This window comes from Castanea sativa, chromosome 10 (genome assembly GCF_040712315.1).
Source record: "Castanea sativa cultivar Marrone di Chiusa Pesio chromosome 10, ASM4071231v1".
NCBI lineage: Eukaryota > Viridiplantae > Streptophyta > Magnoliopsida > Fagales > Fagaceae > Castanea > Castanea sativa.
Window position 1 is genome coordinate 28,886,409 of NC_134022.1, and position 26,642 is coordinate 28,913,050.

At 36.1% G+C, this 26,642-nt stretch overlaps 1 protein-coding gene and 1 non-coding gene across 2 annotated transcripts; both read right to left on the minus strand.

Moving 5' to 3' along the window:
• Window positions 1–5,228: 5,228 nt before the first annotated feature.
• Window positions 5,229–5,364, minus strand: LOC142614331 (small nucleolar RNA Z247). The gene has a single exon (XR_012840409.1). It is a non-coding gene; the product is annotated as a small nucleolar RNA Z247 (small nucleolar RNA).
• Window positions 5,365–11,086: 5,722 nt separating this feature from the next.
• Window positions 11,087–19,524, minus strand: LOC142613423 (pleiotropic drug resistance protein 1-like). Its single transcript, XM_075785785.1, has 24 exons — window positions 19,128–19,524; window positions 18,835–18,955; window positions 18,654–18,742; window positions 18,488–18,572; window positions 18,235–18,394; window positions 18,068–18,144; window positions 17,890–17,943; window positions 17,704–17,794; window positions 17,311–17,612; window positions 16,913–17,194; window positions 16,386–16,702; window positions 16,133–16,293; window positions 15,932–16,035; window positions 15,659–15,815; window positions 15,489–15,581; window positions 15,225–15,388; window positions 14,503–14,835; window positions 13,620–13,910; window positions 13,444–13,527; window positions 13,226–13,359; window positions 12,814–13,041; window positions 12,528–12,699; window positions 11,570–11,824; window positions 11,087–11,485 (listed from the first exon to the last, which is right to left on the minus strand). The coding sequence occupies exons 1-24, from the start codon at window positions 19,454–19,456 to the stop codon at window positions 11,228–11,230; spliced, it is 4,341 nt and encodes a 1,446-aa protein (XP_075641900.1). The 5' UTR covers window positions 19,457–19,524; the 3' UTR covers window positions 11,087–11,227.
• Window positions 19,525–26,642: the final 7,118 nt, after the last annotated feature.

Here is a 26,642-nt window from a genome sequence, read left to right on the forward strand (position 1 = left end):
GACATGAATGTGAATACCATTATTGAATCAAGAAACGCATTTTTTTTTTTTTTGAAGAAGTATTTCCTTACAAATCCACACAATTATCAAGTTCTCTTAAGAGAAACTATGAGTCTACGTTTAGTACCTCTCATGATCAAGAGTTGATGGAAGAGGGGAATGAGGTTGAGCCTAGACGTAGTAAGAGGGCTAAAACATCAAAATCATTTGGTCCGAATTTTCTAACTTATATGTTAGAAGATGAACCTCAAAACTTCAAGAAAGCTATTTCTACACCTAAGGCACCTCTTTGGAAAGAAGCTGTCAATAGTGAGATTGAATCCATCTTACAAAATCATACACGGGAACTAGTGGATCTTCCACCAGATTGTAAACCTCTAGGATATAAATGGATATTCAAGAGGAAACTAAAAGTTGATGGATCTATTGATAAATACAAGACAAGACTTGTTGTAAAGGGTTACAAACAAATGGAAGGTGTAAATTATTTTGACACATATTCACCTGTAGCAAGGATAACATTCCTTCGAATGTTGATAGCTATTGCAGCGTTGCATAACCTTGAGATACATCAAATGGATGTAAAACTGCATTCTTAAATGGTGAATTGAATAAGGAGATTTATATGGAACAACCAGAGGGGGTTCATTGTTCCTGGTCAAGAAAAGAAAGTGTGCAGGCTTGTTAAATCTCTTTATGTATTAAACCAAACTCCAAAACAATGGCATGAGAAATTTGACAATGCAATGATGTCAAATGGGTTTAGAATCAATGAGTGTGACAAATGTGTGTATATTAAAGATACTGCAAATGGCTATGTCATTGTGTGTCTCTATGTTGATGATATGCTCATTATAGGTAGCAATATTGATATCATTAAAGCTACCAAGAGAATGTTGACTAGTGAGTTCGACATAAAAGATTTAGGTGTTGCAGATGTGATACTAAGAACGAAAATTTCTAGAAAATCTGATGGACTTGTCTTATCTCAATCACATTATGTTAAGAAAGTTCTTAAGAAATTCAAGAAATATGATGATAGTCCAGTGAGAACACTTATAGATGTAAATTTACATCTAACTAAGAATAAAGGGTAAGGAATATCTCAATTGGAGTTTTCAAGAATAATAGGCAGTCTTATGTATATAATGAATTGCACTAGACCAGACATAGCATATTCTGTCAACAAGTTGAGTAGATACACTAGTAATCCAGGGGAAGACCACTAGAAGGCATTAGTTAAGGTTTTGAGGTATTTGAAATACACCCTAAACTATTGATTGCACTACACTCGGTATCTAGCTTTACTAGAAGGGTATAATGATGCTAATTGGATATCCGACACAAAAGACACCAAATCCATGAGTGGATATGTCTTTACACTTAGTGGTGCAGCGGTATCCTAGAGGTCTTCTAAACAAACATGAATTGCTAGATTTATAATGAAATCAAAATTTATCGCAGTGTGATAGCAAATCAGCTATTGGTAGGGCACAGAGTCACATGTACAACGGTAAGTCTCAACATATACGTCGAAGAAATAATACCGTGAGGTAGTTGCTCTTTAATGGAATTATTTCTATTGACTTCACAAAATCGAAAGAGAATATAGTGGATCTGTTAACCAAAGGTTTGAGTAGAGAGTAAGTAAACTGCTCATCAAGGGGAATGAGGTTAAATTCAATGACATAAAAGTCTCCGGGATGGCAACCCAACCTAGCTGACTAGAGAGAAGAAATCTGATCACAACTAGAGAGAAAGAATATTAATTGACTTGTGTGCCACCATATCACATTCAAAATGAAAATCAATTTCAACATGTTTTGTACAGGCGTGGAACACAAGATTAGAGGATAAATACGTAGCACCAATATTGCCACACCATAAAAGAGGTGGAGGTGAAACAAGAAAGCCTAGTTCAAAAAGCAGGGAAGTCAGCCAAGATATTTCTACTACAGTGTTAGACAAAGCTTTATATTCCGTTTTAGTGCTTGAACGAGCTACAATAGCTTGTTTATTGCAACTCCAAGAGATAAGATTAGTGTAAAGATAAATGCAATATCCACCAGTTGATCTTTTTTCATAGTGAGAACCTGCCTATTCAGCATCGCAATATGCTTGAAGGAAAGAAACATTGGAACGTCGGAAGTGAAGACCAAAATTGAGTGTATGTTTGGAGTATCTGAGAAGGCATTTAGTAGCTTCCCAATGAGCAACAGTTGGTTAGTGCATGAACTGAGAGAGTTTATAAACAACAAAGGCAATGTCAGGTCATGTAATAGCCAAGTATTGCAGCCCTCCAACTGTGCTACAAAAAAGTGTGGGGACCTCATAAAAAGCTTCATCAAAGGCAAATAAACTAGTGGAAGCAGCCATAGGTGTATTGACTGGTTTAGCCTCAAGTATGTTGGTTTTCTTTAATGAGTTTAGAATATATCGCCTCTAAGAAAGAAGAACACCATTTCATGAGGAAGAACTTCAATGCCAAGAAAGAAATTCAAAGACCACAAATCTTTAATGCCAAAATCCACACTAAGCGGTGAAATCAACTCAGTAATGGCAGATGAGTTAGAGCAGGTAATTAAGATGTCATCTAAATAAATCAAAATATACATGGTAAAAAGATGATTTTTGTAGATGAAAAGTGAAGTATCTAAACGACAACCCTTGAAACCAAGTGAGATCAACTTGGAGGTAAGCTTGGAAAACCACGCTCTAGGTGCCTACTTTAAGCCATAGAGCGCCTTCTGAAGTTTACATATATGATTAGGATATTCTGGATGGACATATTCTAGTAGCTGGTGCATAAAAACGTCCTTAAAGAGAAAACCATGTAGAAAGGCATTGTGGACATCAATTTGTCAAATTTGCCAACCCAAAGAAATAGTAAGGGAGAGCACAATATGTACCGTTATTGGTTTCACGACTAGACTGAAAATTGCAGTGAAATCAACTCAAATCGTTGATGAAACCCTTTGGCAACAAGTCAGGCCTTGTAGCTCACTATAGAACCATCAGCTTTCCATTTGATGCGAAACACCCACTTACAACCAATAACATTGGTGGCAGCCATTGGAGGAACAAGGACCATGTTTTGTTTTGAGCAGAGCATCAAACTCCTTGTTCATAGCCTCTCGCCATTCTCGAAACTTAGAAGCTGTAGAGTAAGAAGTAGGTTCAGAATCACTAAAATCATGTTCATCCAAGAGAGTCGTGGGGATAGGATAATGGATGGTGCCATCAATGTGGTGTTTGGCTTTGGAAATATTGATCTTGGATCTTGTGGTCATTGGGTGAGTGGTTGAATAGTGGGTTGAGGTTGAACAATTGGTTCACTTATAGAAGGAGTTGATGAGGTGTTAGCTAAGGAAGAAGAGATGGGATTGACAGGTGGAGGATGAAGGGTATCTTGAATAGGAGTAGATTGTGTTGGATTTTGTAGGACTGGGCTAGGTATGGTGAAGTGGGTTGGTAAGGAGAGTGAAGGAATTGGGCTTATAGAGAGAGATGAATGGGTTGGCTCAGATTTGGTAACCATAGGCATGAAAGACTCAGTGGACTGAGAAGAAATTGAACTAGAGGGTGAAGAATTGAGAAAAGGAAAATGTGTGTCCTTAAAAATGACATCTCTGGAGATATATATTCGGCCTATGGAAGAATGAAGACACTTGTATTCCTTATGCAACAAACTATAGCCCAAAAAAATACGAGGAAGAGAACAAGGATAAAGTTTATGGGCAGTATAAGGACGAAGATTAGGCCAACATTCACAACCCAAAACACGTAAGATAGATTAATGAAGAGGGAAACAAAAAAATGTTTCATAAGGAGAGGAATTTTTAAGAAGTGTAGTGGGTAATCGATTTATGAGATAGCAAGCCGTTTGCAAAGCATCATCCTAAAATTTTAAGGGAACACCGGCATGAGACATTAAAACAAGGCCAATTTCAACTAAGTGACAATATTTACACTCAATGACCCCATTTTTTTTAGGTGTATGAGGACAGGATAACTGACGAGAGATGCCAATACTTTGGAGAATTTGGTGGAGGGAGCGATATTCACTATCCCAATCAAATTGAATTGTTTTTATTTTTAGATTGAAGTATCGTTCAACATATTTTTGAAATTTGAGGAATATGGAAGAAACATCACTTTTGCAAGACACTGGATAGAGTCATGTGTATAGACTAAAAGAATCCACAAAAGAAACATAATATTTATTTCCAATGCTAGAACAAACAAGGGACAACCCATAAACATCAATGTAAATCAATTCCAAATGAGTTGTTACACAAGAAGTAGATAGAGGAAAAACTAATCTATGACTCTTAGAACTAAGACACGCAGGACAAGAGCTGTCCATTTTATTTGCAAACACTGGAAGACCAAACTTTGAAACCACATGAAAGACAACTCACAAGGCTAGATGTCCAAGACGAGAATGCCACTGTATGAGTGGCACATTCACTAACAAAGGAGGAGGAAACTGGACGAGAAGGAGGACCACGACAATGGAATCGAAAAGATGGGAGTGAATATAACCCATGGTTACTCAGGCCTTGCACCAGAACCTTCCTCGTAGCTCAATCCTTCACAAAGAAACAAGAATGATGAAATTCAAGATAAGTGTTAGTGTCTTTAGTAAATTTGTGAACAAACAATAAATTCTTTTTAATTAAAGGAACATGCAAAACATGTAGAATAAAAGAAGTAGTGGGTGTGAGAATTTTGGTTTGGCCAATATGTTTAATATCTAAACCAGTACCGATACTCATCTTGATTTGGTCTGAACCTATGTACTCTTCAGCTTGCATGTTTAGATTTGCAAGATCAGAAGTTATGTGATGTGTTGTGCCAGAATCCGGATACCATGAAGAATCTATTATGGGCTGAGGTGCAGCAAAATAAGCTTGCATGTTTTGATTAGAAACCCTTTGATAAGAGTTGCCAAATTGATGATAACAGTCCAATGCATCATGTCTAGGTTTGAGGTAGACTTGACAAATGGTGCGAAAAGCTTCAGAAAAAAGAGGTCGAACCACAACCACGCCCCCTGCCACGAGAATTTCTGTTGCTATTTTTGTTGGAGTTATTTTCTCTACCATATGAGAAAAATTGTTAAGACCGACCACCATGACCCCCTTATGATGATCCTTTCTTTGCTACAATATTAGCATTTGCAAGAGCTAAGTCAACAGCAGGTTGGTTTTGCTCAAGCCTGAGTTCATGAGCAAGAAGATGACTGTAAAGATCATCAAGAGTCATTGGATCCACTCATGTTGTAACTAATGTTACAAAGGAATCATACTCTAAGTCTAGACCAGACAGAAAATATGAGACCAGCTCATAATCATTTATAGGATTTCTTATGGAAGCAAGAGTATCAACCAGATTAGTGTATCTCTGAAAATAATTTGCTACAAAGAGATTGCCTTTTTTCAGTGTGGCAATTTGATACCATGTAAAATCAAGTAGCAAATTGATATTTTGCTTCCTTACCAAATACGGTGAAGGCTCTTTGTATTTATATACTAATCAATTACAAAGTTTATGTTTTTGACAGATCTACATAAAGAGTTTGAATTTAAATATACAAAAGCTAAAATGTTATCCGTGAGCTAAGTTGTTGTTATCCTCCAGTTGTGTAATCTTGATATTTGAATTTTGAATGGCAGAGGTAATCTTATCCTTAACAAAATCAAATAATCGCTAGTCGCATCTACAAAAAGTTAATATACAATGATGGAATTTTTTTTTCAAAAGATTAGCATGTGAAAATTAAGGGTATAAACACCTCCCTCCAATAATGTTCAAGAGGTATGCAATCATGAACACCTAAAATTCCACTCAATCAGACATTTTTTTCAAAACACTAACTTGTTCTTTGGAGTGCTCACAACCACCCCTAATAGGGTGGTTGTGCTCATTGTGTGTAGGTGTCAAGCAGATTGATCTTCCTTTTTTGTGGGAGCTTTCATCAAACACCCTTTAGCATTTATTCATTTAGTTACAATTAGCGTTGTATGTAAGGAGCCAAACAAAAAGAAGATAGTATCTAACCGTACGACCTTGTCATGTCATATGTCATTGAGCCATTGTAGGAGCTTCCCTCATCAGGTATAGGACAATACATTTGGGTAAAAGAGAATCAACTCAAGGTCCCAAAAAGAGAGACCCCAACTTAACTTCTAAAGAGGCAGACAACACACCAGTCACCCAACTCCCGTAGTAGCTGAATCCCTCACCCCTATTGAAGTAGAAAATCCTAAGACCTTCCAAACCATCCACACTATGTTCAAAAAGCTAATCTACATTATCCTTCCACAAATCAAAGATAAATTGTACTCTTTTTTGTTGAGTTACATGTGTGAGTGAAGTACCACATTGAATAATGATGAGAAGAACGAGTAGTTAATATAACATAATTGAACACATACCCATTGAGCTTAGACCTTTTGGATTAAAGTGTCTCTATATGTTATATTAATTAGTAGGGAGAGTCCCTTTCGCAGTTGGAGTGGGGACGATATATTGCACCAAGTAAGCTCATAAAGCTCACACAAATGATCTTGGAAAAGACCCAACAAATGAGTATTATTGCCAGTGGTGCTAAACAACAATGAGGTGTGAGGTTCCTATCGAGGATAAAAGACAAGCGGGGTTGACACGTGGAGGCCCATGGGTTGGGTTAAGATAGATTGACCCTAGTTAATTAATTATATTGCCTAAGTTAATTAATTAGGTCAAATTACATGCAAATTGTGGAGACACCAACAAATCACCAAATGACTAATATGCAACGGAAAATAAATTAACACGATGATTTGTAGACAAATAGAGAAAACCTCTCGCCAAGCAAAAACTCCACCGGATGAATTTAAGGTCACCACTCCCAAGAATTCACTAATCAATAATCGAACGGTTACAAGTATAAGGAATCTTACCACTACCTTAGCCTATCCCAAAATACCAACCTACAATTGAACCCTCGCTTCAATACCCAATTGAACTTGATATTATAATAGTCTTCTTTCCTTTGTTGCACAAATCTCTAATTTATAACTAACTCCTTTGCACGAATCCCAGTACGTGACTAACTTCAGCAACTTGATTGATTGTTGTTAGTTGCAAAGTTCTTGACTTTATAAACGATGAAAATCATGAAGCACTTGGTTACAAAATTCTAAGGTGTATAAACCAATAGCTTCACACAGAGTATATGAGTTCTAGGTCTCTGTTTTCGTGTATAATGACTTTTAAAATAAGCCTTATATATAACTAGGGTTATGAGAAAAAAAAATTTAATCAAACAAGTTATCATAGGCCGAATTTCAGATCTGAAAATTCTAAAATCGTAGATCTCGATATATCAAGCTTGTGTCGAGTTTCTCTATTAATCTTCGATAGCAGCATCTGTCGAGCTTGCGTCAAGACTTAATGAAAAAGCTTTTCTTCACTTATTTCTTGGATCAATCTTCATGTTTTTAATGAAACCACTTGATATGTTTGAACAACATACTTCTTGACACGTTAAGCCTAACTTAAATCTACCCAATTACAAGTAAAGTGCGTTTTGTCAAAAGATTAGCTAATTACATAAAAAATATGACCCTAACACCATGGATGATGCACTAGTGAATGGAAAAGGCCCATTAGGCAAGAGGAAGTGAGTAGGACTTGTTCATAGCCCACGAAGAGGTCTTGAAACTCACAGAGAGACAGAGACTCACATGTGAATGGGAGATTGTTAGGTTACACGTGTGAGTGAAGTCCCACATTGAATAATGATGAGAAGAATGAGTAGTAATATAACATAATTGAGCACATACCCATTGGGCTTAGGCCTTTTGGGTTAAAGTGTCTTTATATGTTATATTAATCACTTAAGGAAGCTCCCCAAGGTATTTATCTCTCTAACAAGACTATTGTGTCTCGAGTAGTATTATCAACATCAACAATATTATCAATCCCAAATAGCAATCGCACACAAGAACATAAATATTTACGTGGAAAACCTTTACTCCTTGATGGGAAAAACCACGAGACAAACTCTGATTCAATTTCACTATTCTCAAATCAATTACAATATTTATTGTGTATATCTCACAGATAAAGAAAAATCTCCCTTATTTTTCTTTACTCTCACACACACTCTCTTTGTATTTTTTCGTAGGCGACAATACCTTGCTCTCTCCTCCTTGGTTATCTCCTCGAAGGCGGCAACCCTTTGCTCTCTTGTCCTTGGCTATCTTTTCAAAGGTGGAAACCCTTTGCTATTTCCTCCTTAGCTATCTTCTCGAAGGTGGCAACATTTTGCTCTCTCCTCCTTGACTATCTTCTTGAATGCAGCAACCCTTTACTCTCTCCTCTTTGGCTATCTTCTTGAAGGTAGCAACCATTTACTCTCTCTTCCTTGGCTATCCTCTCAAAGGTGGCAACACTTTGCTCTCTCCTCCTTCTTACATTCCTCCCAAGTGAAACTCCTTTTTTTTTCTTTCTTGATTTCATGCTCTATTTTCCCTCTCCCCATAGGAAGGACCCTGGGACCAAAGCCATCAAATTCTTTGAATCATTGTTTATTTATAAGACTCTTTTCCTATTCCCTCTTGAACTAAGAATACATTACCTCTTTAACAAGGAATAGACTTTTTTTCCACACCAAGGAATAGTCTTTCCTTTCACAATAAGGAATACCAAATTAATTTTTCCTTCTTAAACTAGGAAACCTAATTGACGTTCTAAGTCACAATTGGAATTTAAGGCAATTTCCCAACAATCTCCACCTTAACTCAAATTCCATCAATTGTCCTCAACTATCTTCTTTCCTCTTGGGATAGCTCCACCTTAATCAAGTAGTCCTATTTTCCTCATGGAATAGCTCCACATTAATCAAAGCAATCCCTTCTCTTCCATCTTAATTCACACATAGAGTCATCCACTAAATCAACCTAGCTCTGATACCATTGTTAGGTCCTGAATAGTATTATCAACAATATTATCAATCCCAAATAGCAATCGCACACAAGAACACAAATATTTACGTGGAAAATCCTTTCTCCTTGAAGGGAAAATTCACGGAACAAACTCTGAATCAATTTCACTATTCTCAAATCAATCACAATATTTCTTATGTATATATCATGGCTAAATAAAAATCTCTCTTATTTTTCTTACTCTCTTTGTGTTTTCTCGAATGCGGAAATACCTTACTCTCTCCTCCTTGGCTATTTCCTCGAAGATGGCAACCTTTTGCTCTCTCGTCCTTGGCTATCTTCTCAAAGGCGGCAACCCTTTACTCTCTTTTTCTTGGCTATCTTCTCGAGGGCAGCAACACTTTGCTCTCTCCTCCTTGACTATCTCTTCGAAGGTGGCAACCCTTTACTCTCTCTTAATTAACTATCTTCTCGAAGGTGGTAACTCTTTGCTCTCTCCTCCTTGGCTATCTTCTCGAAGATGGCAACCCTTTGCTCTCTCCTCCTTGGCTATCTTCTGGAATGTGGCAACACTTTGCTCGCAACCCTTTACTCTCTCCTCTTTGGCTATCTTCTCGAAGGCGGCAACACTTTACTCTCTCCTCCTTGACTATCTTCTTGAAGGCAGCAATCCTTAACTATCCTCTCGAAGGCAGTAATCCTTTGCTCTCTCCTTCTTGCATTCCTCCCAAACGAAAATCATTTTTTTCTCTCTTGGTTTCATGCTCTATTTTCCCTCTCTCCATAGGGAGAACCCTTAGGCCAAAGCCATCAAATTCTTTGTAGTATTGTCTATTTGTAAGACTCTTTTCCTATTCCCTCTTGAACTAGGAATATATTACATCTTTAACAAGGAATAGACTTTCCTTCCACACCAAGGAATAGTTTTTCCTTCCATAACAAGGAAATCCAAATTAATTTTTTCTTCTTCAACTAAGAAACTTAATTGACTTTCCAAGTCATAATTGGAATTTGAGGCAATTTCCCAACATTTTTAGTTGCCCAAGATATAAGGGAACCCAATAGCGAGAGAATCGAAGTCATATTGCTCCTTACCATAAGGAGAAGAGCCACCAAATAAAGCAATGCAGAGCTTTGAAGGGTCACCTCAAACAATTAGTTAAAGATGGACATCCCTGGTATTTCATGGAAGTACCACAAACCCATAGCAATCAACCACATAGACCATCCAATCAACCCCAAATTGACCAAGCCCTAATAAGCATCATTAACATTATTCACACTCACACCACCTTTCTCAAAGAATGGGAAAATTAAGGAGAGCGTGTTACTGATTAGTGCTATTAAGACAAAGTTGGCCAATTGGCAAATTACAAATGACACTAGGTGTCAGCTCTATGGGACTAAAAACCTTAGGCCACATCTAACTCTTGTTGGAAGTAAAGTCCAAAGAGGCAAGAACATTGGAATGGAGGTGCCTTTGTGATAAAGAATCGCTTAGGCTAGTCCATCACAAAGGGGTGTTTTTCACTTATTTTGTAGTATTCGTATAGTAAGGAGCTACAAACCTCATGACAATTAGAGAGGCCATTTACTACACCTAGAGACAAGGATACAGAGAAGCCATAGTGTTGGTGGAAAACAGTGGAACCAATACACTCCAACAAGACATCCTCCAGACATCCTCCCCAGATAATGCAATCCTTTTAGGATACCTATAGCCATAGGTACTCAAGGCAGTGTTCAATAAGACATACTTCAAAGTGGGCGCCTACACCAACATTGAGGGAAATGCAGGACCTAGCAAGAGAAGCTACCCAAAAATTTATCTAGCTAACCCAGAATGGCTAATTTTCTTTTGACTAGTATTTAAAAAGGTATTTTCTCTTCCTTTGGCAAATTAAACATGTGAAAGATGTATTCTTCTCTTTATTCATTTCTTTTTCACCCTACATCCATAAACACATAGGGAGAAATATTTTGTCTTCCCTTTCATTTTCTATTCCCCTACAATTTTCCTTTCTCTTTCCTCCTCCAACTACAACCAAACATAAGTGACACAGGAAAAGACTACACAAATTTGCATGTACCCCATATTATGTCAGGTTCAAATTCAACAAATATTAAGTTAGGTAGCCCAGAATATTGAGACAATTTTCGGACCTTGTATGGCCATTGACCCTAAACAGGATATCAGTAAACATCCCATACAGCTCTGAAGTCCGGAATTATAATAAGCAAAAATTGCTATAATGGGATCTTCTTAATTTGTATTTACAGTTATAACATTCTCATCTCTTTTGGAAGTTGAATGCCTTAATTGAATAGGCAAAGGTGAATGCAAAGAGCACTGAAATTCCAACAATCACAATTGCAACAATACCCACAAAGTCATTTCTATACCCAAAATAACTCCTCAAAAAATCTTCCACGGTTTCACCTGAATCGAATGTGTCCTTGATGTCTCCAAACTGTGAAGCAATCAAGCCATACAAGGTCCAAGAGACCGGGCAAGCCCAATAGTACCATCTCCACCAGATTGGTATCCTCTGTAACAAAGCAAAGTTGATCCTTGTAAGTTATGGTTTCATTTTGCATACTGAAAAACATGCATAGGGATTATTGAAACTTACTGTCCTGGGAATGACAAATCCTGAGAAAACGTTCCATATTGCATAGAAGGCTGAGGAAATTATAGCAGCTATGTTGTGGTTTGGAGTAACGGCCACAGTCATCATTCCATAGAAAGTGAAGTATAAAAAGGTGAAGTACATGAAGAAGATATACCAAAAGAATTTGCTGACTGTCCAATCAAACCCAATCATGGCGTACACTATAATGCCATATATGACAGTTTGAACGAAAATGTATGGAAGCTCAATGAAAACCTGCAAACAATGGAATTTGGAGAGGAAACATGTTGATTAAATTAGCTAGACTTGAAAGTTTCCATTTACTCCATCTCATTTACTTGCAAGTGAAAAGGGGAAGTGCACATAATTCCATGTTCTAAACTTTTATTTTCCAAAAAATCATGAATGGTAGAAACAAACCCTTAAACAATATCCATTATACATTCCAATTGTTGAAGATACTAAGGTCCAATCCTCGTCAAAGTCCAAGTCTATTGTATAAAAATTTAAAATAAGTTTGTTATATCTAATGCTACTTGAAGTGCAAGTGAAGTAATTCTACTCTTACTTGGAGTACAAGTAAAGTAATCATAATCCTACTTGTAATTGTTTGTCTAAAATTTAGCCTAATATATATACCCATCAATGGGTTGTAACACATATCTCAATACTAAGGATGCAGTTATCAATGGCTATCTCATGTCAATGTAAACCTCTTAAACCAAATCATGTTGGTTCCCTTTGTTCTCTCTCTCTCTCTCTCTCTCTCTCTCTCATCTTTATTCTCTTCTTTATATTTTTCCATACCCTTTCTAACATGGTATCAAAGCTATCTCTTCTAATATCAATCAATTCTAAAATCCCAAATTAAAAACTTATTAACATAAGAAAAGTAAAGATATGATGGGTTCTCCCCAGAAAAACAACTTTATTGAGCTTCATAGACCAGGTACCATACCTGTCCAAAGGCATATGGCAAAGCCGAATACATTCCAGCGGCTCTTTCTCTATAAAAGACTGTTCTCTCAATGCCTACAACTGGCTGCACTGATGAGGCATTTTGTACGCCAATGAAGAGAACAGCAGCATACATGGAACCCATTGCATTGAAAAGATCTTGTCGGTTTCGCCTGCATTTCCAAGATAAAATATCAAAATTAGGGACTAGGAGATAAAAAATAAATAAAAATTTGTAAAATTTTGAGTTCCATTTTCACATATGCTTTAGTTTTTATTTTGTGTACCTTTTGGAGCCAAGATCCCAGAATATTGTCCCAAACATTAAAGCTATGAAAGTTGTAAATAACAGTCTGACTGCACTGTATGGTGGGTTTCGCCAATATGACAAATGTTGTTTCCATAGGCAAGCCATACATTGGGTGAAGAAAGACTGTGAGTATTGTGTAGGGAAGTACAAGTCTTTTGAGCCTGGTGGAGGTGTACATAATTCGTTGATCAAGGCCTTGTTTCTCCTGGATCAATCACCACGCACTATTAATTGCTATAAAACAGGAGTATGAATTAAACAAAGGAAACTTCTTAGAGACTTCAATAGTTTCCCCTTTGAACTCAAGGGCATTTCAAAGTCTTTAATTCTAAAAATTCTCAGTATATCCACAACCACAAGGAAAGTTTCTTTCATCATTGTGATCTTACCTATAAAGTTCTGAGCTCTTGTATATTTCAGTGAAGTTCACCCCAAAAGCTGCTTCTTGTCCTGCTGAAGTAACATCCAACATCCAAGTTGCAGGGTTGTACTTATCCTTAATCTTAGGAACACCATGAATTCCCTTAATTGAAACAATTCACCTATGTCACTAATACAGTGGTAAACGAGGGAAATATTTATACTATCATGAATTAATTAGCCTAACCTCAAAGTAGTCGATCAAAAGGGAAGAATGGCGGCCTAATGGACCCACATATATCTCTTCACCCCCCCGTTTCAAGAGAAATAACTGCAATGCAACACAAAAAATTGTCAGTTCTTGTATAAAATTTAGTAATTAACACAAACTAATGATTCTTTAACCATCAAAAAGTATCTCACCTCATCAAAAGCATCAAATATATCAATGCTGGGCTGATGGATGGTGCAGACCACAGTTCGCCCTGTGTCTACAGTGTTCCTCACTGTTCTCATTACTATTGCTGCTGCCCTGGCATCAAGACCAGAAGTCGGTTCGTCCATGAATATAATAGATGGGTTGGCAACAAGCTCAACTGCAATTGTTAGCCTTTTGCGCTGCTCAGTTGATAGACCATTCACGCCTGGCAATCCTACAAGTGCTTCTCTTAAGGAGGTCAGCTCCACCAGTTCCATGACTTCCTCAATGAACATCTGCAACCCATCAATCAGATATGTAATCAGTAACCTGATAATATTCAACGAACTACCACTAAACTAATATTTTAATGATACTTTTACTTGTGAGCCCTGACTCACCTTCAATAAAATGGGATCCAACTTATTGGTTTTTTTTACTTTTTCATTGGGAATTTGGGAGGTAATAAAAAGTGGAGACGTGGTTTGAACTTTGACCTTTATACTACTGCTTTGATATCATGTTAGGGCACCAATCCAAAAGATTTTCTATGAGGAGGAATGGCATAAGTACATAATATATAACTAAGCAGACATCCAGGACTGATAATGCAATTTAAACAAGAACAAACAGGTGTGACTCATGGAGTTAAAAGAATAAAAAAACAAGACTTCAATATCATGATAAAGTACACTTATCCAAAAAACTGAAGTATTAAGTTAATCACAAAACCATTATTTTAACAAGCCTGGAGAGAAACACATGAATCTTAATTATTGAAGTGTAATGTTTACCCTTTCAATTTTAATGAGCATTCCAGCTTTTGAGTATGTACTTTTCTCTGCACGATGCTGATGGAAATAAAAGTGAGTTTGACCAAAACTGTACCTTTCTGGTTGCAGAGTCAACCTCAGGTGGTAACCGAAGCCATGCGGAATAAACCAAAGACTCATAGACTGTAACATGAGGAGAGTGGATATCAGTTTGCTCGCAGTATCCTGATATGCGGGCAAATGTTTCTTGCTTCTTTGGATGCCCAGATATAGTGATGCTTCCTTCAATATATCCACCAGTTTTCCTTCCCGCCAACACATCCAGTAGAGTAGTCTTCCCAGCACCACTCACACCCATTAAAGCTGTAAGGACTCCTGGCCTAAAAGCACCACTCACACCCTTCAAGAGTTCCAGTCGATCCTCAAGAACACCCTGAACTTTCATTTCCTGCAACCATGATAACAAATATTAGGATGCAGATACATTCAACGCCAGGAATTAGCTGAAATATTCTAATCAGAGAAGAATAACGAAAAACAAATGCACATCTACATGCAAGAACTAATTGAGACTCGGGAGCTTATGCACACACACCAACAAAAAAAAAATCACAGATTCATCAACAAACTGTATTATCTTTCTATATAATTTTATATGTGTGATAGTTTTTTAAATTTTAGATAAAAAAATAAATTCCTAACATAATAACTTTATTTTTACTTTTCTTCAAAATAAAAAAATATTCTTTAACAAACATGCTGCTTGTTACTCTTCATCTTTTGTATCCTCCTGAAATCTTAATATAATATTGGCTCTTATATAAAGGTCAAAGATACCTGTGGCATGTCTACAGCATATCTGATATCATCAAATGTAATAGAAAGGGGTTCAAAGGGAAGAACCATCCCCCTGTTGCTTTTGTTGCTAGCATCATTCATACTGCTCACTCTTGCAGACAATGTCCTGGATGATACACTTCTTCGACTTTCATTTCCTCTTTCTGCATTGTTATCATTGTGAATATATTATAGCTAGAATCTAATAAGCAGAAACATAACAGTAAATCTTAGAGCTTGAAGACCCACCAGACGAACTCTTACCTCTTGATGGTAGCTCAATGGACTCTCCAGTTCTATTAGCATTTTTCTCTGCCAAGGCCTCTTTGGATATTACTGCCTGAGGCTTCCCAAATGCTGCAGCAAAGTAATCCAATCATCAGATCATCATGTCCAATAATAGAAACTCAAAATTATATGTGTAGAGTACTTACGGTCAAGGTATTCTAGGGCCAAAGTGAAAAAGAAATTGAAAACGAATATATATCCAATTAAGGCTCCAACTCCAATCCAATACCAATAAGCTTCTGTGAATACCCCACGAGACTTCAAGACTGAAACTCCTAGCGGTTCTGTTGAATTAGGAGGAACCTATGACACAAATATTTGTACATACTTATTAGCTGATTCTGTTTGATATCTTTTTCCCTTATCTTTTATCTTCTAATGTGTTTTTTCTTGGCCATAATTCAAGAAGTGATACTTACATGTCTCCAACTCTTCCCAAGAAATTCATTGACAGCTATAGCATTCTGTGCATACATCATTGGTGAGATCCAGTAGCCCCACAACCACCATTTCTGCACATTATCTAATGCAAAAGGACATTGTCTTTTTCCATCAGTGTCTAAAAGATAACCAAGAGGTAATAAAAATTATACATAGATTCAATTGCACCATTGATTCACCTCGTGATAAAATAAATCCACCCAGAACCAGAACAGCAAGTAAAGCAAAAGACCCAAATGTGTTTGCAACAATTACATTCCTTCCAAGTGCCGCCATCAATCGGAACAGTCCAGATGCCATTTGGTTAATAAAAAGGAGTAAAAGAAACTGTTTGAAAAACCTGCCATAAAGAACTTTAATCAAATTCAGGAAACTCAAAATCTAGAATTTAAGTTCAATTTTTAACATTTATAATGTTCCTTTTTCTCTCACCGTCCAATGTTTGGATCAAAGCCTATGACATAATAAGTCATGACTACCCAAACGGCAACTTCCAGGAAGGCTATAGGGATCCTAAGGATCCATGTTGGTAGAGAAAACGCCCAAGAAGGATAGAAGAGGAGGTCCCTTTGCTTGTAGAAGACAGGAAGTTTCATGATGGTCATGACAAGCTCTGAGAACCCATTAAACATTATAATGATGATTGTAAAGAACATAGCGCCCATATAAATTCCACCATCCGTAACTGTATCCCGGTGCATCTCAGTCCGAAGAAATAATGTCATTGTTATAAAAGCTGTCGATATTAGCTGAAATGAAAGCAAAAATGAAACAGTGAGTTAGCTTTGATGACTTAAATGAAAAGCTCAATGTTTCAATTAAGTTATGTGCCGTCTGAGGATAGTAGTCCAAAATTTACTGCCTGCACTTATGGAACCCAACAGATTTTAAAGATTTGCATTTGCATTTTTATTCCTATTCCTGTTAAAGTCAAAGTTAAATACTTAAAAGATACTTACTTGGAACATCTTGAAAAAGTAGATAAATGAATTCCTCTTCATAAGCAAAAGTTCTCTAGATATGCAAGCTTTGAAAAGTTCCTTCTTGTTAACTCCATACTTTTTAGTTGTTAAAGCAGCGGGATGGCCACTGGACTTGTCAAAAGGAGTAGCAAGCTCATCACCTATTTTTCGACCAATATGAAATGACTGAAATGCTTCAGAAAATTCCTTAACTGAAACATAACTATAAGTCTCATCTGTATGTGCCCAGTACTGCTCTTGATCTTTCCTTGATGTCACCTATCACAAATTCATAATATTATTATTATTATTATTTAATTTTTATGAAAAGGTTCAATCCCTTCTGAAGAATGAATTGAGGTTCAAGAGGGATATTGAGTCAAAATCATAATTACTTCTTGCAAGAAGTCAGCAACTCCCTTCCTCTCTGGACATTTGAAGCCCATATATTCAAAGAACTCCAGCACATTATTGCGAGGACCCTGATACACAATTTGCCCATCTGAGAGGAGAATTATGTCATCAAACAGGTCATATGTTTCGGGTGCAGGCTGGAGGAGAGAGATAACTGCTGTTCCATTGAGAATGTGGATGGATTGTCTGATTGAATTTACTATCTGGAATGTTGTCGCACTGTCCAGACCAGTTGAGATCTCATCCATGAAAAGTGCTCTTGCTGGTCCAACCAGCATTTCCCCTATATTTTGTTGACCAAACATTTCAAATAATCAACTCAAGTGCATGGGGACAATTTCGATAGGAGTGCGCAGTGTTGTTCAATGCTTTACCTGTTGTGAGTCGCTTCCTTTGTCCACCAGATATACCTCGTCGCATTTCATCCCCCACCATGGTATCTGCACAGACTTCAAGTCCAAGAATCTGCAAAAATTTAAAAATCAACAACAGATATTATACCCTTTTTTGTATTTTTGTTTATGGTGCATCCCTTTCGAATCAGATAGACTTATTGGTACCTTTAGTATATAATCTGTTATGACACTGGTCTTCTGCCCCTCTAGTGATGCAGCCTGTAAAATTGATAATAAAAGTGTACTTTTAGCAGCAAATTTGCACCATTGCAGATTTAAAATTCAAACAGAAATTTAACATGAGTTTTTTCCCAAGTTTTCTTTCCTCCAAATGCACCCTCACCTTCATATAGATATCAAGATCAGGATCTGGCTTGATATTTGCAGTCTTCTCTCTCCTTGATAATTCTGCCAACATCTCTGCAAATTTTACATGCAAAAGTTTAATTAAAACATCGAAAATTTTCAGAATGAGTTTAACATATCAACTTCATTGTTTTTTTAACTGACCATAACGTGGTCCAACCCCTTGACATCTTGCTGAAAAAGCCAGTGTTTCTCTCACTGTCATTTCTCCCATATGGACATCATGCTGACTTATATAAGCTGATGTTCTCTGCGGTACAAACTCTTCCATTCCATGTCCATTGTATGTGACTCTCCCTGAGGACTGGAATTCAAAAGCTCTTGTATGAATTCATAATATAGTGAAACAATTTCACCAACTAAGCAGTGTGAACAGATTGGAATCTAATTTCCTTACTTTCAGCTCTTTACCAAGTTTTCCAGCCAAAGCCAATAGTAGTGTGGTCTTTCCGGAGCTTGGAGGGCCTAAAAGCAATGTCATTCTGCAGATTCCAGATCAAATAATTGAGAACGGATAATTTAAGAGTCTCTGGTTATTATTTTAACAAGTTGTGTCTACTAACCTTCTAGGCTTGATGATTCCACTAATATCATGAAGAATTGGCAATGGTTTCTTTCTACTTGGAAGAATGTGAAGATAATTCAGGAACCCCTATTGGAAGACGGTGAGTGAGTGGTTATGCCTCTGAACGTATACAAGGCTAATTAGATTCACAGATAAAATCCAAAAGATGAACTATATACCTCTAACATATTAACAGAAAAGTTGAATATTGTGGGTAATGCCCTGCTACCAACATAAGCTTCTGCTTCAACATATAAATGCTCAAACCGGACTTCAATTGTTGGCATATCAAGTCCAACACTGCGTTTACAAACACATTATGACTTTCTTCAAACACACCATATGCAACATATATATCATTATGGCCCATTTCAGTTTATAAGCTTAAGTTTGAGGTTATATATTTCAAATATAAACACACACACACACATGCTTACAAGCAAAAGATGTGAATCTATTTGGTCAAGTTTACCGTTCAATGCGGTCCTTGAGCTTCAACAAGAATTTCTCATTATCTTCTTCTGCAATTTTCACTAGCCTCTCCAATAAGTTCTTCCTCTCTAGCAGTCCAAGACTCTCTATATCAATCTCTCTAGATTGACCTTCTGCTTCAGTGAGTATACCTCTCCTTATACGCAAATAAGTTGGCAGTTTCTCAATAGCAGCCCATTTTAAAGATTCTTCATCATCTCCCTCCACTGAAGACTTGGAAAAAACTTCCAAGCCAGTGTTCCTCCAGATGTTAGAGCTGCTTAGACGGGCACTACTCACTCTAAATATTTCACCACCACCACCCTCCATTTTGCACCACCTAGTACAGTTTGTTCAATATAATAAGTAACCAAAACCCAGAGAGTCTTTCTTTTTTGACTTTCATGCAAGAAAACACCAGTGCATGTGCATGAATTTAGACAAATGGAACTGAAGCAACTGTTTCTCTACTCTTTCTGAAATGGGTCTCTTTTCAAAGTCCTAACTTCCTTAAGTCCAGTCTCCCTCAGAAAAATGGACAGAAAGAAGATACAACAATGTCTGTGTCCTCTTCTGTCTTCAGTTTAGGACTTATGGGAATTTTTGGTTTGGGCAGGTAGTTTGATACCCTAAAGAATGGAAGTACATATAATATATAGCTTTAGGGGTACACAAAGTCACAAACCACTAAGGGTCAACTTCTTAGGACGTCTATAATTTATAAAGGGTGGTTGTACGTAATGGCAAATGTCACATGGGGGAAACAGCTTGGCCAAAAAAATAAAATCCTCATTCAATTGTTATTCATATCCCCAAAGCAAAATTAAATCTCCGTCCTCATCACCATCTTCATCTTCATCATCATCATCATCATCATCATCATACCATTATATTCTAGAATTCCTAACCCATGATTTTTATGATATTTTACTCAACCTTTCAAGTTTTTTAATAACTACTCAACTTCCCCAAATTGGACAAGATTTTTCTCACAATTTTCAAATGTGAAAAATACTAAGTGTATTCAATTTTATTATAACAAATTTATATTGGAATTAATTTGGTAGGAGTAATATTACAGCCACAAACTATTTTACAATATTTTTACAAACTAATAATATAGCAAATTTTTACTAGTTCTAATATGGATCCATTGCTAACATCACATTTTTGCTTACTAATAATTATTTGAAAAATGCTAAAGTCACATTAGCAATTTATAAAAATGTTTTAAATGGCCATATTAACATGACAATAAATATATTTCTTAATATGTAATTAATTTGTATAATTTAAATTTTTTAATGACCTCTTTGGAAAAAATTCTTGGAGTCGCCGCTATTGATTCTAAATTGGATTTCGAACAAAATAAAAACTTTTAAAAATTAATAATAATAATTTGATAGTCTAAGTAAGGATATTTGAATCCTGATATTTTTGTTGAAAATACCATGAAGTATTAATTAAGTTATAAGGCTCCTCATTCCTCATAACAAAATTAAGACTTTTTTTCAATAATCAACAAGGTTAAGGCTCTTGCGCCTAAGATAAACTTCGCTTTTATTCAGGGAAAAAAAAAAGAAGAAGAAGAAGATAAACTTCGCTTTTTTTATAATTTTTTCAATAAACTGCATTTTTATTTTGAGCTGTCAAAGTACACTAAATTAATCAATAATCAATTACCGACTGGAGTGTATATTTTATTCTGAATGATCGGTGACTGTGGAAAACGAGAGATATTGTCGGGAAAAAAAATATATGAAACAAGAAGCAACAGGCCTTTAATTTCCTAGGAGGGTTCTTTCATTTCCTTGATCCCCGGAGGCCTTTAATTCGGGAAGCTAAATGATATCCTAATTAATGCATGTATGATTATAGAACAAAATGCATCTTCCCGATAAATTTTCTATTTTTAATTGTCATATTTTTTATGAGATCGTACTATTTATGCGTTATTTGAACATGCATGTTTGAGATTTGCTATGTCCAATATCTTATTTTTAATTGAAGCAAGATTTTCCTTTGGTTCTCATGATCAAGATCAAAACAACAAGTTTTCTATATATATATATAGGGCTGGTTTAATTTAAGCCGTCTTACATCACTCAAATTTTTTTTAATTGGATACGAATTTTGACAAATTCATCGTTAGATTACATTATCTTCATATATTCTCCATACTTGCAAAATTTTAAAGTGATCAAAGATTAATAACTATATCATCAATCAATTGTTTAAATTCAAGTTTTTGTAATTTAAAATAATGCATAAAACATGAGTTTATGAATTGAATGGTAAATAATATCCAATTAACATAAAAATTGGCAAGAATGTTAAAAATATATAAAACATGTAATTCAATGGTGGGATTTTCAAAATATGAATTCTATAACAAGTTATTGGGTGGTTTAACGTTACTTAGAGTTATATCAAATGTAACTTTAAGTAATGTTACACCACTCAATATTTTTTAATTAAATGCATTATTGGATTATATATCTACGTATATTCTTCATGCTCGCAAAATTTCGAGGTAATCAAATATTATATTATGCATTAAGATGTGTTTATTATTCTAATGGTAAATAATATTCAATTGGCATGAAAATAATGGTGCATGTTAAAAACATATAGAACATGTAATCCAATAGTGTGATTTTCAAAATATGAATTCAATAACAAATAATTGGATAGTGTAGCATTGCTTAAAGTTACACCAAGTATAACACTCTCTCTCTCTCTCTCTCTCTCTCTCTCTCTCTCTATATATATATATATATATATATATATATATATATATATATATATATATATATATATATATATATAAGATCAGGAGGCACATATAACAAGGTAGTCAATACCATATTGGTACCGGCCGGTATGTACCGTACCAGTATGTATACCGGTATTGAAACATCAACGTTTCGTACCAGTTTAAATACTGGCCGTACCAGCTATGTACTAGCCATATCGGCCAATTTCAGGCAATACCAGCTAGTACAGAAAAAAAAAAATTTAAGTTTTGTAATTTTTGAATTTTTGTTAGGGCAGAATGGTAACTTACTTGCATTAACTTATTAGTATTATTTGTTTTCTTAGTATGCAATGGTAACTTTTAAGCTTTCTATTTTTTATATTGTGTTTTTTTTTTTCTTTTAATTGATACTAAAGTCTAAAACCATGATTAATTTGTTCTGAATTGAAAAAATGTTTTATGGTAAACCTTTATATTTATTATAATACACACACACACACGTGTATATATATATATATATATATATATATATATATATATATATATATATATATATATATATATATATATAATAAAGGCAAACCCAAAACGGTACACCGGTATTGACCGCTACCGAAATATATTGTTCCACTGGTCAAACCGGTAGAGCCTCTAATACGAGATTGACTCCCTTGACATATAACCTCCTCTATAATGTCACTCGTTCCATGCTAAAAGATTTTGGACAGAATCTTCAGCAGATGGAAATATGGTATTTTCCAATTAAAAAAAAAAAACATTTTTTTTGTTTGATCTTGTTGTTTGTTGTTAGCATGCTACGTATCAATGGGAGTTGTAATTTTGTTCTTATGTTTGGAGTGTGAAGAATTGCTGGTGTCATGAAAATAGGAGATTGTCTCAACTTTCAAAAAAAAAAAAAAAAGAAGTGAGAGCTTTGCATGAGAACTGGTCAGTTTTCCCTCTATATATGATGAAGTCATGAAACTGATATGATTTCCCAAAAAAAAAAAAAAAACTCCAAATCAAAATGCAGTAACTAGACTGAAAATGATACAAAGTATGAACTAGCCATGGTCGTCATGGAGGAGCAATGCCTTTGAATCAGGGATGACACATAGAAATTAGATTTAATAACCAATATTGTCCTTGTCCGTGGGTTTGTTATTGCTTTTAGTACTTGTTGGAGTTAGTCACGGTTCTTTTTTTATGAATATGATTTTGACTAAGCTATGTCAAGAACTATCACAATCGAATTTTTTACATTCCACTAGCAAAAACCGTGAACTACAAGTCTCAAACCAAAAAGAATGATTTTCCTTCATTGACTTCTTCAGGTGCGTGAGTATACCTGAAATTCCTACATCTGAATGGATAAGTGTTAGATTTCAGATGTTGGTTAAAATAGTTTAAATTTATGTATTTGAGTTAGGTTACAAATCTTGTTAAGAAGCTGATTGAAGATATGAAGTTCAAGGATTTTTGCTTAAGCTAAATTTAGATTCGCTTGACATTATCTCTACTCTCGCTCGAACAAGATTGCAATAATCTAAAATTCAAGTTTGAATAAAGATAGAGGAAAATTATGTTTTTACATTCACTGTTCATGTATACTTTACGTAGTATACTAAATTACTGTATACAATATTGCATATATTTGCATGAACATGTACAATATTCTACACTATTTGTGTACACTTTACATGAATAGTGAATATAAACATATCATTGTCCAAATCCATCTTATGCTTTGATCCTAAACAATATAACAACTGTGTGATTGACATCTTCAGCCTTAAAATTGTTATTAAACCATATAGTTATTTCTCCAATAGTGGGTCATTATTTTCGAGTTCTAAAGTTTTGGGTTGATTTGCCAAGAATGATTCTAGAGGTTATGAAGCCACTCGGTGGGAACCCAAACGAAATAAAGGCAAAAGTTGCAATAGAGAGTCTAATAAATAATAATGGTTAAATGATTAAATTCACATTTTTCTAATATTCTTATCAAGTTTTTAGAAAATTAATAATTTATTATGGTATTAGAATAGTCTCTTTTGTAATCCAACTGTTTTTTTTCCCCATCTTCCACATGGATTTGTAGTCCAACGGTTAAAATAATTGATTTCCAAGTAATTAGCATAGGATGGAGGCTCTATCTGGCTTGTGGGAGAAGTTCTCTTTGTCAAAATCAGAAGGAAGGAGGTTTCTTGTGGAGGACAGTGAAGATGAACATGAGTTTTTCTTGGCTGCAAGATTCTACACAGGTAGGGTACTGAGCATGGAGGCGATTGCAAAAACTCTTAAGTTATTATGGCAAACAAGAAAAGCTTTTGAAGTCAGGGACATGGGCAATCATATGGTCTTGTTTATCTTTCGGGATGAAGGGGATGTGGAGCAAATTCTAAAAGGGGAGCCGTGATCTTTTGATAAACATCTGGTGGCTTTGAAAAGAGTATGGAAACACTCTGATCTGAACAAAATTCTGTTTGAGACTACCAGTATGTGGGTTCAAATACACAACTTGCCTATCGAGGTATCACCGAGTATTGCAAAAAGTATCGTCTCTGAGGTTGGTATGGTGATTGAGTATATTTATGGGGAAAAGCTGTATGAAGGTAGCAATTTCATTCACTTACGGGTTGAAGTCGATGTGACAAAACCGTTGTGTCGAGGGAGAAGGATTACTTTTAGGAGTGGGCAAGAAAGTTGAGTGAGTTTCAAGTATGAGCGACTATCTAACATATGTCACTGGTGCGGAAAACTTACGCACGTGGATAGGGACTGTCCCATTTGGGAGAAAGGTAAGCATGCTTTGAAGGAGGCTGGGCAGCAATACGAGTCATGGATGAGGACTACGACACCAAACCTAGCTCGAAAATCAATAATCAAGGTGGCTGGATTGGAGGACTATGACAATGAATCAGTGAGCAGCGAGAAGTCTGATGAGGTGGTGGAACGTGACAAGCCAATACTCAGGGGAGCGGTGGAACTATCCTCTAAAACTGATGGCTCGATTCAAAATGGGATAGAGGTATTGCGAGGTGGGTCAGAGGTAAATGAGAATGGTTCAAGGGGAGTTAAGTCCAAGTAAGGTAGAGCGAATGATGGGGATATTCCTGTGGGTCATGATGCTAGTCTGGAAGCTTTGCAGAATGAGAATGCTCTGTGCAGGGAAAGGATGGCTTTGGGGTCAGACTTTCAAGTCCAGCTACAGGAACTTAATAAAGAGATAGTGTGTTTTGATAATTCTAAGGGGGGATTGGAAGAAATTGATGTGAGGTTCTCTTCAAAGGCTTAGCAACCACCTCTGTCCAGAGATGTTATAGGCAATAAAATAGCAAATGGTGTAGGTCAGGACAGAGTGAAAAAAGGTGGGAAAGGCAAGCCAAAATCTAGTTATACCCAGTCTATTATTTGAAATCAAGCTAAGGGGAAGGGAGATCTTACTGGGGGTAGTCCAAAAGAAGGCATGACTTCAAGTCCATTTAAAAGATCCTTTGGAGAAATGGATGGGGTCAGTAAGAAGTTAGAGTGCAGCAAGAAGCAAAGAGGGGCGGATTTTAATGATTTAACGGTGGAGGCTGGGTCCTAGCCCCACCAATAACAATGAATCTGTTAGCATGGAACTATCGGGAGCTTAGGAATCACCAGACAATTAATGAGCTTGGGGATATTATCCAAGCAAAAGATCTCGGGATCGTGTTTTTGTCAGAAACTTGGTCCACTAAGGAGCAGATGGAATGTATTAAAATTAAGTTGAATTTTGCTAGTTTGTTCACTGTCACTAACAAAGAAAGGGGTGGGAGTTTGGCCTTTATGTGGAAAAATAGTAGTGTTGTTTGGGTTGATAATTTCTCTAGCTATCATATAGATGCTATTATTAATGGTGGAACGAAAGATGCATGGAGACTAACAGTTTTTTATGGTGAGCCGAATACGAATATTCATAGTGAAGGTTGGAATATGTTACGGATGTTGAGTTCAAAGCCAAAGCTCCCGTGGTAATGTTTTGGGGATTTTAATGAACTTCTGCAAGGGGAAGATAAAAAAGGGGGTGCGCCACGAGCTCATACTCTCATGCAAGCATTTAGGGATGCTCTTCATCACTGTGGTTTTGTGGACTTGGGCTACTCGGGTCCGGATTTTAGATGGCATGGACATCATCGAGGTGAGTTGATATGGGAGAGATTGGTTCATGGAGTAGCTAACTATGAATGGCTTGCTCGGTTTCCTACATGAAGGATTAGACATTTGCATTGTTTCACTTCTGACCATTATCCGATTCTTCTGTCCCTTAACTCAAATGGGGAGCACCAACGATGGAGATGTAAGCCTTTTCGGTTTGAGGCCATGTGGTTAACTAATCCAGAATGTAATGGAGTTATCTCTAAAGCTTGGGCGGTAAATCATGATGGTACTCCAATGCATGTGGTAACGAAAAAATTGAAAACTTGCAAGAAGATGTTAATTGCATGAAACCGGGATCACTTTGGTTGTGTGTTGAAAAAAATTAAAAAACATAAGAAGCAATTATGGAAGGCAGAAGTGGATTCGGCCCAATCAAGGGATGTTGAAGAGGTAAACCGATTGAAAAAGGAGCTTAATAAACTTTGTGAACATGAGGAAAAAATGTGGCAGCAAAGGTCTCGAGTTTAATGGTTACAAAGTGGAGATAAAAATACTAAATTTTTCCATGGTGTGTCGACTCAAAGGAAGAGAAGAAATTTTATAAAGGGGTTGCGAGATGAGAATGGAACT